This window comes from Prunus persica, chromosome G1 (genome assembly GCF_000346465.2).
Source record: "Prunus persica cultivar Lovell chromosome G1, Prunus_persica_NCBIv2, whole genome shotgun sequence".
NCBI lineage: Eukaryota > Viridiplantae > Streptophyta > Magnoliopsida > Rosales > Rosaceae > Prunus > Prunus persica.
In genome coordinates, this window is record NC_034009.1 from 8,381,944 (window position 1) to 8,395,306 (window position 13,363).

The following is a 13,363-nucleotide window of genomic DNA, read 5'->3' on the forward strand; positions in this document are numbered from 1 at the left end:
CTTTTCCTGCATACATTTGATCCTATATATGCATCATCTTATCTCTTTGCGTTCTTATCTTTTTCTTTAATATTTGGTTCTCTTGAATCTTGAACCAATGGATATCCTTCTTATCATTTGCTTATGGTATTACCATGTTCAATATATATGTGCAGACTCCCTTTTCGTCAAGACAATCACCTCGCGGCAATTTTTTGTAGAAGCACATTAAATCTTTGATCAATCAGTGCCATTGGATATGATATGGACTACACCATGATCCATGGTAATGTGATTGTAAGTGTCATCAGCTTAATATATGTTCTTATTCTCAGCATTATTTGGCGCGTCAGCTTTGTTGCAACAGTAAGATCATATAGTTTTGCACGTGCAAGTGACTAATGTTGCAACCTCAACCATTACTATTCCAGCTATTGTCTGACATGGATTTGTATTTTGCGGGCTTGAGAAGGGAGAGCTTATGATTACTGCATGGAGAATTTGAAGAAAGGGGGTTTCCCTGTTTTCGGTCTTGCGTTTGACCCTGACTTGGTAGCTTCTATAAGCAACTTAACCATCTTTTCCCATCCTTTCCCATCCTTTCCCATAGCTTATTAGAGGCCTTGTCATAGATAAAGAGAAAGGCAACTTAGTGAAGGCTGATCGATTTGGTTATGTAAAGACGGCTATGCATGGCACGAAGATGCCAGCTGATCGAGCTGTAAGGTACACTATGAAGCTTTTATTTTTGGTTAGTCTCATAGTGCAAATGCAAAGCAGGCATTCAGTGTGCTGTTAAAACATTAGCAATAAGAATTCCTATGAAAGTTCCTATTATCAGATGTATTACTCTGGTAATTTACCTCTCTGAATAAAATTACATTACATTGTAGAAAATATATTTCCTTGTATTTAACAGATTACACAAAGTCCCTATTTATACTAGTACAGGATATCTACTTAAGGTAGGAAATAATATAGAAATGAATACAATTCGATTTACAACAGGAAAGGCTAATTGCTAGGAGGAGATTGTGAAGTTGACTTCCGTATAGGCTAGGAAAGGAAAGCTGCGTTAACACTCCCCTCCCCCCCGCGCGGAAACTGGGCGCCACAGGATGCACAAGTTTGGAAGACATATGCTGATAGAGTGGTTTGTGAAGGGCTTTGGTGAACAGGTCCGCAAGTTGGTCGACAGAAGGAATAAAGCAAACTTGATGACTTCCAAGAGCCACCTTTTCACAGACAAAGTGATAGTCTAACTCAATGTGACGTGTGCGGGCATGGAAAACTAGATTGGCAGCCATGTACGTGGTGCTGAGATTGTCACAAAATAGTTGGATCGGGAACCGAAGACGCACACCCAATTCATAAAGAAGAAAGCATAGCCAAGTGGTTTCGGCATAAGCATGAGAGAGTGCACAATATTCTGACTCTGTACTAGGGCGCGAACTGTGGGCTATTTCTTGGAACACCATGAGATGAGATTAGTTCCAAGAGTAATCACATATCCAATGGTCAACCGACGAGAATAGGGGCACCCAGCCCAATTCGTATCAGAGTAGGCAGAGAGGCGAGCGGCGGCAATTTGAGAAGTAAAGGTGAGGCCGAGATCAATAGTGCCCTTGATGTACCTAAGTATCCGTTTGGCGGCAACAAGGTGAGAGGTGCGAGGAGCACTCATGAACTGAGCAACAGTGTTGACGGCAAAAGATATGTCAAGGCGAGTAAGAGTGAGATACTGTAAACTGCCAACAAGCTCGCAATACTTGGTTGGGTTGGAGATGGGAGCACCATCAGGCAGAGAGAAGAACCTTGGTAGCCAATGAAGTAGATGCGGGTTTGGAGTTGAGAATATTGGCTTTCTGTAAAAGATCATGTACATATTTGAGTTGATTGATGTGGAGAGTACCATCTTTACGAAGAACCTGTAAACCCAAGAAATAGCTTAGTGGACCAAGGTCTTTGATGTCAAAATGGGCACCTAAAAGAGAGATGAATTGTTGGAGATGAGTGGAATCACTACTAATTACCAAGATGTCGTCGACATATAGAAAGAGAAATATGGTATGGGACGCCTGTTGAAAAATAAATAATGAAGTGTCAGCTTGGCTCCGTATAAAGCCCATAGAGAGAAGGAAAGTACTGATGCGATGGAACCAAGCACGAGATGCTTGTTTGAGGCCATAGAGTGCTTTGTGGAGCATGCAAACATAAGAAGGACGAGTGGGATCAATAAAACCAGGGGGTTAAGCCATGTAGACATCTTCTTGAAGAAACCCATGGAGAAAGGCATTTTTAACATCAAGTTGACGAAGGGACCAACCACGAGAAATTGCAAGGCTAAGAACAGTGCGAATGGTGGCAGGCTTGACAACAGGACTGAAGGTTTTAGCATAGTCTATGCGCGGACATTGATGAAAACCGTTGGCAACTAGATGAGCTTTGTAGCGTTCAATGGAGCCGTTAAAGTGACGCTTAATCCGAAAAACCCACTTGCAGCCAACCAAGTTCTGAGACGGAGAGGAAGGAACCAAATACCATGTATGATTTTTGAGGAGTGCATTGATCTTTTCAGTCATAGCGTCACGCCATTCAGGATGCTTAGTGGTCTGTGAAAAACAAGTAGATTCAGTATGTTCAACAACAGTTAATAAGGCACGGGGAAGAGAATATTTGACAGTGTCATCAGTATGAAGCTTGGGCTTTTAAATGCCATCCTGAAGGCGGGTGAGCATGCGTTGCGGAGTTGCAAGAATTCTTAGGTTCGGAGCTGCTGGAACCAGGGGGTCAGAGTTGCTAGAACCGAGAGGTTCAGAGCTCCTGGAATTGGGGGTTCGGAGCTGCTGGAACCAGGGGGTTCGGAGCTGCTGGAACCGAGGCAGGCGCAAGCGGAAAGAGCTATATGCGAGGGCGTCGAGAATAAGTTTGGAGCAAGGGTTGGGATAAAGCAGAAGAAATGTCGTTGAGTGATCCCGGGGTGCGACGGGGTCATGGCTTGAGACTGCAGCAGTTGGAAAGGTGCGAGCTAGGGAGGTGCCATGAGGTTGCGAGTCTGAGACTGAGTCTGCAGCAGGAGTAATCGATAGGGGCATAGGTGTGGAGAAGGGCAGAATTGGGTGGAATTCAATATCCACATACTCTAAAGAAGATCATACCTGCAAATGCTCAAATGGAAAATGCATTTCATTAAATAAAGCATGATGGGACATGTAAACACGACCCGTGGAGGGATGTAAACAACGGTAACCTTTATGGTGAGAACTGTATCCAAGGAAAACACATTCAAGGGTGCAATTGGTGAGTTTATTTTCAGTATATGGTCCAAGGTAAGGGAAACAAGAACACCCAAACACCCGGAGATGAGAGTAGGAAGGAGGATGTTGGAAGAGACGATTGTATGGAGTGTCCCATTAAAGATTAGGAGTCGGTAGGAGGTTTATGAGATGGACAGCAGTGAGGGCAGCTTCAACCCAGAGATTGTGGGGAATGTGAGAAGTGGTAAGGAGGGTACGGATCATGGTGGTAATATGTCTGTGTTTACATTCAGCTAGGCCATTTTGTTGGGGAGTGTGGGGACATGAGAAACGTTGGTGGATGCCTAGTTGACTGCAAAGATCAGAGAAAGCATTATTAACATATTCAGTACCATTGTCACTTTGAAGAATTTGTACAGTGGTGTGAAATTAATTTTTAACCATGGCAAGAAAGGTTTGAAAGTGAGAGAAGACCTCATTTTTACGATGCATAGGATAGATCCAGGAGTAACGAGAGAAGTCATCTGTAAACAAGACATAATAGCGATAACCAATGACAGAAACGACCTGGGACATCTATACATCAGAATGAATTAAATAAAAGGGAGATTGGGCAAAGGTTTTATTACTAAGAAATGACAGTTTGGTGGATTTGCTAAGTGCACAATCCTTACAGAAAGCATTTGAAACTTTAAAGTCTAGAGATGGCGCTAAATGAGAGAGCACATGATTGGATGGATGGCCAAGGCGACGATGCCAAGCAGGAGAGTGCACGGTGGTAAGGGCACGAGGGACTATGGATGAGTGAGAGGATAGGGAAAGTAGGTAAAGACCATCTTTAGAAGGGCCCTGAAAGAGTAACGAACCAGTACGTAAGTCATAGATTTGATAAAAGTCAGAAGTAAAGACAAAGAAAACTAAATTATCAAGAGTAAAACAGGCAACATAAAGAAGATTAATACGAAGAGATGGAAGACAAAAGACATTTTGAAGAGAAAATTTGTGAGAACCCAAAGGAAGAGGAAGAGAGCTAGTATGAGAGATAGAGAGGGAATCTCCATTATCAAGAAATACAGAATTATTACCCTGATATGGTTGTTGATTTTGGAGATTAGAAGGACTACTAGTCATGTGATGAGTGGCACCTGTGTCAGGGTACCAAGTAGAGTCAGGTGGCTGCATAAACTGAGCCCCAGTAAAGGAAGGAAAGGATTCTGGGCCATTGTAGCGATGGGGACATGTTGAAGTAGTATGTTGATTGGTATTGCAGGTGGTGCACCAAGCGGGTCCCAAGACACCAAGAGCTGAGTTAGGTCGGGTAGAGTGTTTGCTAGAAGTGGCAGATTGAGCCCAAGGAGGCTGAAAGAAAGGCCAATTGCTTTGAGATCCAGAACTTGGAGCAAAAGGAGGCAATGGTTGATTAGGCCATTGGAGTGCTGGAAGCTATTCCATGGGTTGCTCCAGAAAGATGAGAAGTTGCGCCAGCCACCACGACCACAACCACGCCAACCACCACGGCCACCACGCCTATTGCTGGAAGAGCCACCACCACGGTAAGAAGGGAATGAAGTATGACCGGTGGTGTGAGGAGAGGATTGGGCTGCCATTAGCGCTGTGGTTTGATCAGGAGAGATTTGAGGAGCCTGTGCGTCAAAAGCTAACAAACGAGCACGAAGATCAGCAAAGTCAAGAAGCAGAGGAAAATTGAGAATTGCAGTGACGAGCATTTTGTAATCGGGTCCAAAACCTCGAAGCACAGTAGTGACAAGTTCTTTTGGGAAGATAGGTTCATTGATGGCAGCCAATGAATCGGCAAGGGACTTAGCATGACGAAGGTAAGCATCAATGGGTTGAGAGACTTTTTGCAAATCCAAGAGTTGAAAACGAAGAGCAAATTCACTGGCCATACTAGATTGAGAGAAGTGGCGTTGGAGACACTCCCAGAGATCCCGGGCAAAGGTGCAACCAATAGTGAGAGAGAGAGAATGGACTCAGAGAGTGTACTGGTGATGTAGCTAACAATGAGTTGGTTTTGTTGGTACCACTAAGCATGGGCGGGATTGGTTTGGGTAAGAGTGGTTGTGGTGGTGGTAGTTGTGGGTGTTTCGGTGGTGGAGCTGGAGGTGTGGGCAGAAGGTTGTTTATTAGTGTCATCGATAAATTTCTAGAGATCATGACCGATTAAAAAAGGTTTGAGTTGGCGGAGCCAAAGAAGATAGTTAGAGTCAGTAAGCTTGATAAAATGAGAAGAGTTGAGGCTTGGGAGGGAGATGGTGGATTCAGATGAAGCCATTAGGTGGACCTAGAGGAGAAGAGGATCGAATAAGGGAGAGGAAGAAAACCCTAGGTTAGGCTGATACCATGTAGAAAATATATTTCCTATAAGGTAGGAAATAATATAGACATGAATACAATTCGATTTACAGCAAGAAATCTGATTTACAGCAGGAAAGACTAATTGCTAGGAGGAGATTGTGAAGTTGACTTTCGTGTAGGCTAGGAAAGGAAAGCTGTGTTAACATACATACTTTCTTTTTCTCTGGATAAAAAGAATATAAAAGCTATCTAAGATGATGCACTTGCATGCAATGCTACCAAAGAAGCATAAGTTCCATCCTTGATACCGATCAAAGTTTCATGCTTTCCTTTCTCTGCAATGACTCCATTTTCCACCACTGCAATTACATCCGCACCCTTTATTGTGGATAACCGATGGGCAACCACGATTGTTGTTCGATCCACCATGATTCGGTCCAATGCATCTTGAACCACTCGTTCCGATTCAGCATCAAGAGCACTTGTGGCTTCATCTAGTAGTAGTATCTTTGGTGCCTTCATTATAGCTCGTGCAATTGCCACCCTTTGCTTCTGTCCACCGGACAATTGAATCCCCCGCTCTCCTACTATTGTATCATAACCCTGCATTGTTTTTTCCAAACTTCACATGGTTAATCTTCAACGTTCCAAATAAAATTTTGTGAATTTTCATCAACTAGTCCTTCTCATTTATGCAGCACCATGGCAATAGATTATATTATAGTATTTGTGGCCAAAAGAAATTGACAAGCTTGTTAATTTTGTAGTGCCTACCTGTTGTAAACTACAGATGAACTTGTGAGCATTTGCCAATTCTGCAGCAGCTATAATTTCAGCCTCTGTTGCATTCCCTTCCTTTCCATATGCAATGTTGGCTCTGATAGTATCATTAAACAATGCCGGCTCCTGGCTCACCAGTCCCATTTGCTGTCTCAACCACTTGAGCTGTAGCTTCTGGATTTCAACTCCATCTAATGTAATGTGACCCGAATCAGGGTCATAAAATCTCTGCAACAGTGAGACGACTGTCGATTTCCCACTTCCACTTTCTCCAACCAAAGCAACTGTCTGAATAACATAATACAAATTTGTAAATCCCAGAAACTTGAATTAGACTACGAGGTTCAAATTTTATGCTTTTTTTGAAATGAATAAAAGAACAAAACATGTTACTAAGTTACCTTGCCATGACGAATGGTCAAGCAAAGATCCTGGAACACTGGAACGTCAGGTCTAGTTGGATACTTGAAACTGACATGGCAAAGTTCAATTTCTCCCTTCACATTTTCTATAGTTATTCCAGATTCATCACTAGAGTCTATTTTTGATTTCCGGTCAAGAATGGCAAATATGGAAGCAGCAGAGCTCTTTACTTTACCAAGATTAGGGGCTAGGGAACCTGACTGAGACACTCCAATAGCTGTCATCGCTAGAGCAAAGAAAACCTGTAAACCAGGGAAATGTTAACAATCGACTGAATGGACTAATGAAGATTTAATTCTCAAGTAACACATATTTAGCAGAGTTCGGATCCTCTGCTAATGTTTTCTCATCTATTTACTTAATTGAAGACTTGTAGCGCAAGGAATAAAAACTCACCCGGAAAACATCAGAGAATGTTGTCTTGCCTGCTGCAACAAGTCGGGCTCCAGCATAAAAACTGCAGGCATACACAGAAAAAAGAAAAAAGAACGAGAGCCCAAAACCTGTCCCACTGATTAACCCTCGTCTTATCCCTGTCTTAATAGGGCCTTCACATTTCTTCTGGTACAATTCAATCACCTTCTCTTCAGCACAAAAGGAAGCAATTGTTCGAATACTCCCCACTGCATCATTGGCTACTTGACTTGCGTCCTCGTACATTTTCTGCAACAATTTAAAATTTTCAGCATTGGCAAAAAGGATTGGTCTTATATATATTATGTATGTCGTATTGGATGGTGTTTTGACTGCACCAGCTACAAGTTCTCTACTATAAAATTTTGTAAAGTTTGGACTTTGGAGAAATACCTTTGCATCTGCACTGAATCCTTTCAAGAACTTGACTTGAACATAACCAGTTAATCCTAATAGAGGCAGCAAAACCAGGATTATAAGAGCAAGTTGCCAATTTGCCACAAAAGCAATACACAAACCAGCAATTGCAGTTGCTGAATTCTCAACCAGCAAACCTAGTGCATCTCCAACCACCCCACGCAGAGAAGCTGCATCTGCAGAAAGCCTTGCACCAATTGCACCACTTGAGTACTGAGGATTGTCAAACCAACTTACTTCCATGTAAACCACCTTCTCATAGCACATTGATCGAACTCGTTTTATTAAATTACACCCTGCCACAGCAAAAAAGTATTGTCTTGCTGGCAGTGCTATGAAAGCTACCACTCCAAGAACAATGAAGGTTAATGCCCAAAACTTCGAATCCTTACGGAGTTGAGGAGGTGGCTCGTAGAAGGTCTTGATTACACTGGATATCAATATCGAAAAAATAGGTAAGATTGCCCCATTGACTGCTGCGGCTATAGTACCTAGTAATAATACTGGGATCTCTGGCTTGTTCAGGTAAGCCAGGCGACGAATTGAGACTTCTGGAGGGCCTCTTGATGATGCTGAAGCAGGAATATCACGTCCTACAGATGCTGTTTCAAGAGAATCGACTGCAGTGGGCACACCATATGTGATTGAGAAGGAATGACGATTACTATTTCCGCTTCCAGATGATCCCCTGCTTATGGATCGTAAGTTTGAAAATCTTTGACTTGAATGTCTTCGAGAATCCACGCTGCTAAGCCTTTCGTGATTATTTACAGCAGTCTGTTCTGACACGCTGCTCATTTCTTGCAACCTTATAAGCTGGCTATATGCTCCTTCAGGGTCCTTAATTAGCTCAGAATGTGGACCTGCTCAGTTGAAAACGATCAGTAAGTGCACTAAGAATAAGATGAATTGTAACATTATGTTGAACTATAGACAATACGATTTGGCCTTCAAATGGCAGAACAGGACAACATAAACAAATGCATTACCTTTTTCAACAATTGTTCCTCGATGTATAACAGCAATGGTGTCAGCATTCCTTACTGTGCTCAAGCGGTGGGCTACGACAACAGTAGTCCGGTTGATCATAATTCTGTCCAGTGCCTCCTGCACAATGCTCTCAGATTCTGCATCAAGAGCACTCGTGGCTTCATCTAAAAGTAGAATTCTTGGGTCTTTGAGAATTGCTCTAGCTATTGCAACTCTCTGTTTTTGGCCCCCAGATAGCTGAGTTCCATGCTCACCAACCATTGTGTCTAGTCCCTAAATGCATAAATCACAAAACCACAAATAAGAAAAAGGGAATTGAATGAGTTGATCGAAATAATCGGAGTTTTTAGAAAATTCATGTAACAAAATGATAAGATCACTGGATGTCTCAATAAGCTTCCATGGTCGTGGAAATTAAGAATTCACACAAAAAGTTCAGAGAACAAAATACCAGAACTTAGATGAAAGTTTAAATGAATTTAACCTGAGGCAGTTTGTCTATGAATTTAGCAGCATTGGCAAGTTCAGCAGCAGCCCTTATTTCTTCAGTGGTTGCACCATCCTTTCCATAGGCAATATTATCTTTAATGCTACAAGTAAATAAAACGGGTTCCTGGCTGACAAGGCCTATTTTCTGTCTGATCCATTTCAACTGGAACTCTTTGAGATTAATCCCATCAATAAGAACTTCGCCAGCTAGGGGGTCATAAAATCTCTCAATCAAACTGACTACAGTTGATTTACCACTTCCACTCTCTCCAACCAAAGCAGCAGTTGCACCACTAGGTATTGAAAGAGAAAATCCATCGAATATTTGTTCATCCGGTCTTGCAGGATAACTAAAATAAACATCCCTCAGTTCTATGTCTCCACGGATATCATGTAATTGTTGCCCATTAGTGTCAGAAGCATCAATCTCTGGCTTTCTGTCAATTGTCTCAAACATCTTATAAGCTGCAGCTTGTCCAGCAGCAAATACACTCAAGCATGGAGATGCCTGCCCAAGAGACCTGAAAATTTATCATAGAAAGCAGAAAAGTTATATCTTTATCTTCTGAAGAATCACATATCAAATTTTGGACTGAAGGGGGGAGGGGGAGTAGTCAGTAGATCAAGTAAAAATGCAAACACTAGTACAATAGTACTAGGATCAACAAATTTGTTCATTAAATTTTACTGCAAGCAACTTACATGGAGCCAGTCAACACAGCTGAAACTACATTAATGACTTCCCCTCCTGTATATCCTTTTTCAAGTATCATCTTTCCTCCAAACCATATAGCCAGAGCATAACTACACATCATAATCAGCATAGCCGAACCAATTCCGAACCCAGATGCCAAACCCTCTTGCACACCGGAGTTGTAAGCTTTAATTAAGGAGTTGTTGTAATTAGCTATAGCTTGCTTTTCTCCTGTAAACGATGCAACCTGAAATGGGAACACAAGTTTTAGTTCTACACTAAGAAAATAGAAATAATAAATTTTTGTTTTAAAGATCTTAAAGACAAGTAGGCCTACTGTTCTGATTGAACCAATTGTCTGCTCTACCACAGTTGCTGCCACTGAATAAGCAGTTTGTCCACTGGATGCCATCTTTGATATAAGGATGCGCATGATGGCACCAGAGAGGACAAGAAGGGGGATAGAAGATAGCATGACAAGGGTGAGAAGCCATCCCTTAACAAATGCTATAACAAAGCCTCCTACGAATGTTGCAATTAACTGGATAAAAGTTCCTACCTGCAATAAGAAAATGAAAGAATGAGAGGTTACTGGAGAAAATAGCAACAGCTTAAGGCTTTTGTGTGTGGCATGTAAATACCTTCTCGCCCATGGCCTCTTGAATGAGCACAGTATCACCTGACATCCTCCCAACAATTTCCCCAGTGTTAATTTCTTTATCAAAAAAGCCAACATCTTGCCTCAATATTGTTTTCAAGTATAAACTTCTTATTCGAGCAGCCTGTCTCTCTCCAGTGACCATCCAGCAAGACATCTCTGGCATAGAGAGAAAGCTACTAATCTCAGTTTCCAAAAAGCCAAATTATTTGTTTGGTGCACCAGCAGGCAGTTCAGTGTAACTTACGTAGAAATGCAGCTGCAGCAGCTCCCACCGCCACGTAGACTAACTTTAGAGCCACCTGAGAATATTGAATTGGCCAAATTATATCTGATTAAGCCTTGTTCATTACAATTTCAACTAAGTTAGAGCAACCAGAGAACCAAAATAGATGTTAAAACAGAAGTAAGCTCATTCATCGCAGTTCTAATATTACAGTCACATAATATTTACCTTGGAAACTGCGTCAACCACTTCTTTATTATTCCCTGTTTGTCCAAAGGAATTAATCAAATCTCCAAAGATTATGGTCATTAGAGGGACAGAGGCCCCATTTCCAATAGCACTGATTGTACCAACAGACATTAGCAGGTAATCTAAGGAATCGGCAAAGGAGAAAAGCTTGTAATATGGTACTGTTTTGGTGCCATCCTCCTTGCTCCTGCTTCTATCTTGTGGGTTGTTTTGAGAGTCCTCCACTGCTGAGTGGCCGTTCGATGCTGCCTTGCCCTCCTCCTTGATTACATCTCCATCCGCAGGATTTTCCTCAGCCATGTTTTTCGAAGCACCTCAGAGAAGTAAGTTGCAACTATCTTGTGACAGTAAGCAACTCAAACTTGGATGATGAGATCAGAGCTGCAAGAGAACATTTATGGATTGAATTAGAAACCAGGCACATTATTTTGTTTGTTTTTCGGGCACAAAATTGACTACATAAACCAACTTAATCTAATTGAATATAGAGTTGATCAGTAAGCAAAAATATATTTAAAAAACCCACTTATTCCAATATTCTTTTTTTTTAATTCTTTTTTTTTTGGCGCGTGTGAGAAGGGTTCGTTGCAATAAAATAAGTGCAGCAACTGTGAGAAGGGTTCGTTGCAATAAAATAAAAAAATATCAAAACAAAACCAAAACTTAAGAAGCCTCACACTGCAGGCAGTGAGAAATCACAGTGAGGAATCAAACGAAGAAGAAAAGAGAAAGAAACCTAGTGGCCAGCCAGCTGATGCATGTTCTAAAGGTGAGAAATTTAAGGACAAGAGAAATAGAATAAGGAATAAGACAAGCATGGTAGCAAAACAAAAACTACAAGCATGGTAGCAAAACAAAAACTATGGCATGGAATATGAAATGAGGTGTTCGTCTATTATTGAAAAGAGAACAATTTCAACCAATGCAATAGGGTTGTGCAGGATCCAAACCAATATCTGCTAAAATTGACCAATCCAATCCAATCCAATTTTCATTAGTTTCGACAACATTGGTGGATTGGATTGGATCAGAAAAATAGAAATCCAATTAGATCAGTTTGGATAACGGATCAAGAATTGAAAATCTAACATAAATCAAACCAATCCAATATACATTTATATTATATAATGTTTACACTATCATCTTGTTTTTCACTAATATATTAATCTTACTTTCAAAAAAATTAAAACATTAACGTATTACCACATTTTTATCCCACATTTCTATACCACATGATGCGGTATGTCCATATCATATGTCATATCAATTAAATCAATGAAGTGTATTTTAATAAAGAAAGTTTAATTGACAATTTTTTTTAAGTGTTAATAAATCATAAAATAAAAGAAAATGTTAAATAATTTTAATTGATATGTGGTTGTCCACATCATCTGCCACATAAGGTGGTATCGGAATGTGGTATACAAATGTGGTAAGAGTAGCATTATTCTAATTTATATTAAAACTTAATATATTAATGTCATATCTTTCATCATATTGAATTTTGTATTATATGTAATGAAAGATTATGAAGTTTTTTTGTCATGATTATTTTTTCATACAAACCGATCATGCAATCCAATCCAATGTACATTGGATCGAATTGGATTGGATCCTAACTTCCAACCATATTAGATTGGATTGTAAAATTGGTAATCCAATAAAAGATTGGATTGAATTGGATTGGTAAAAAAACCATTGGTTTCGGACCGATGCTCACCCCTACGAGAAATTATAGAGTGATACTGTATCACTACGTCAGCTGGTGATACTCCCACTCAAAATCTGCTATGTGTATTTTTTAAAAAATAAATAAAATATATTTTACAACTGGACTTTGGCTTCCAACTTTACCCTTCAACTTTAATCACCCAAACCCTCCCCACCGTGTTCCCTATCCACCGTCTTCTTCCCTACGCTATGCCTGCTATCTGCAACACCACGCGTCTTCCCTTCTCTCTCATCACCTACCCCAGCCTTCACTGTTGTTTGTGCAAATAATCTCACGGGAGAATATTCGCTTCTAGATCCTTCAACCTTCGATCTTCCTTCTCTCTCTTCCTCGATTCCTGTAAAAAAGACTGGAGTAAATAGACCACACCCGGGGGGTGTTGGCCAAAGGCCCTCCGATGCCTAAGTTAGTTCGAGTGTTTGTAGGAAAACAATAGCTAAGCAAAGGGTACGGAGTTTTATGTAGGGTGTAAACCGGGTGGCCGGAGCCGTGTGTGGTGGCCGGAGCCGTGGGGAGAAAATATGGAGAGTGGAGAGGGAGAGAGAGCTTCGGGTATTTTTCTCTGGTATAAGGAGTAGGTTTAGATGTACCTTGAATGATGAATGAGGTCGTCTATTTATAGGAGCCTCGGGGCTAGGGTTTCGTAGGAATCCAGTTGGGCCTGATAATATCTGAATTAAATATATATTATCTCTTAAGAAGATAATATCTGAATTAAATGATATTATCTCTTAAAAAG

At 40.9% G+C, this 13,363-nt stretch overlaps 2 protein-coding genes across 2 annotated transcripts; both read right to left on the reverse strand.

Moving 5' to 3' along the window:
• Positions 1,439 to 1,894, reverse strand: LOC109949960 (uncharacterized mitochondrial protein AtMg00240-like). Its single transcript, XM_020567120.1, has one exon. It carries the CDS (start codon positions 1,892 to 1,894, stop codon positions 1,439 to 1,441), a length of 456 nt encoding a protein of 151 aa, XP_020422709.1.
• LOC18791845 (ABC transporter B family member 11) lies at positions 5,612 to 11,217 on the reverse strand. Its single transcript, XM_007226192.2, has 12 exons — positions 10,872 to 11,217; positions 10,665 to 10,719; positions 10,401 to 10,576; positions 10,097 to 10,318; positions 9,768 to 10,006; positions 9,061 to 9,586; positions 8,576 to 8,849; positions 7,563 to 8,449; positions 7,152 to 7,418; positions 6,734 to 6,997; positions 6,327 to 6,620; positions 5,612 to 6,155 (listed from the first exon to the last, which is right to left on the reverse strand). Exons 1-12 carry the CDS (start codon positions 11,190 to 11,192, stop codon positions 5,802 to 5,804), a joined length of 3,879 nt encoding a protein of 1,292 aa, XP_007226254.1. The 5' UTR covers positions 11,193 to 11,217; the 3' UTR covers positions 5,612 to 5,801.

Bases quoted from the DNA above. Each gene is read 5' to 3' on its own strand.
- LOC109949960 (XM_020567120.1), bottom strand. From the start codon at position 1,894: ATGGTACTCTCCACATCAATCAACTCAAATATGTACATGATCTTTTAC.
- LOC18791845 (XM_007226192.2), bottom strand. From the start codon at position 11,192: ATGGCTGAGGAAAATCCTGCGGATGGAGATGTAATCAAGGAGGAGGGC. The intron at 10,319-10,400 runs GTATTTACATGC...TTCTTATTGCAG, and splicing joins AAGAGGCCATGGGCGAGAAG to GTAGGAACTTTTATCCAGTT. The intron at 8,850-9,060 runs GTTAAATTCATT...TTATGCATTTAG, and splicing joins TCATAGACAAACTGCCTCAG to GGACTAGACACAATGGTTGG.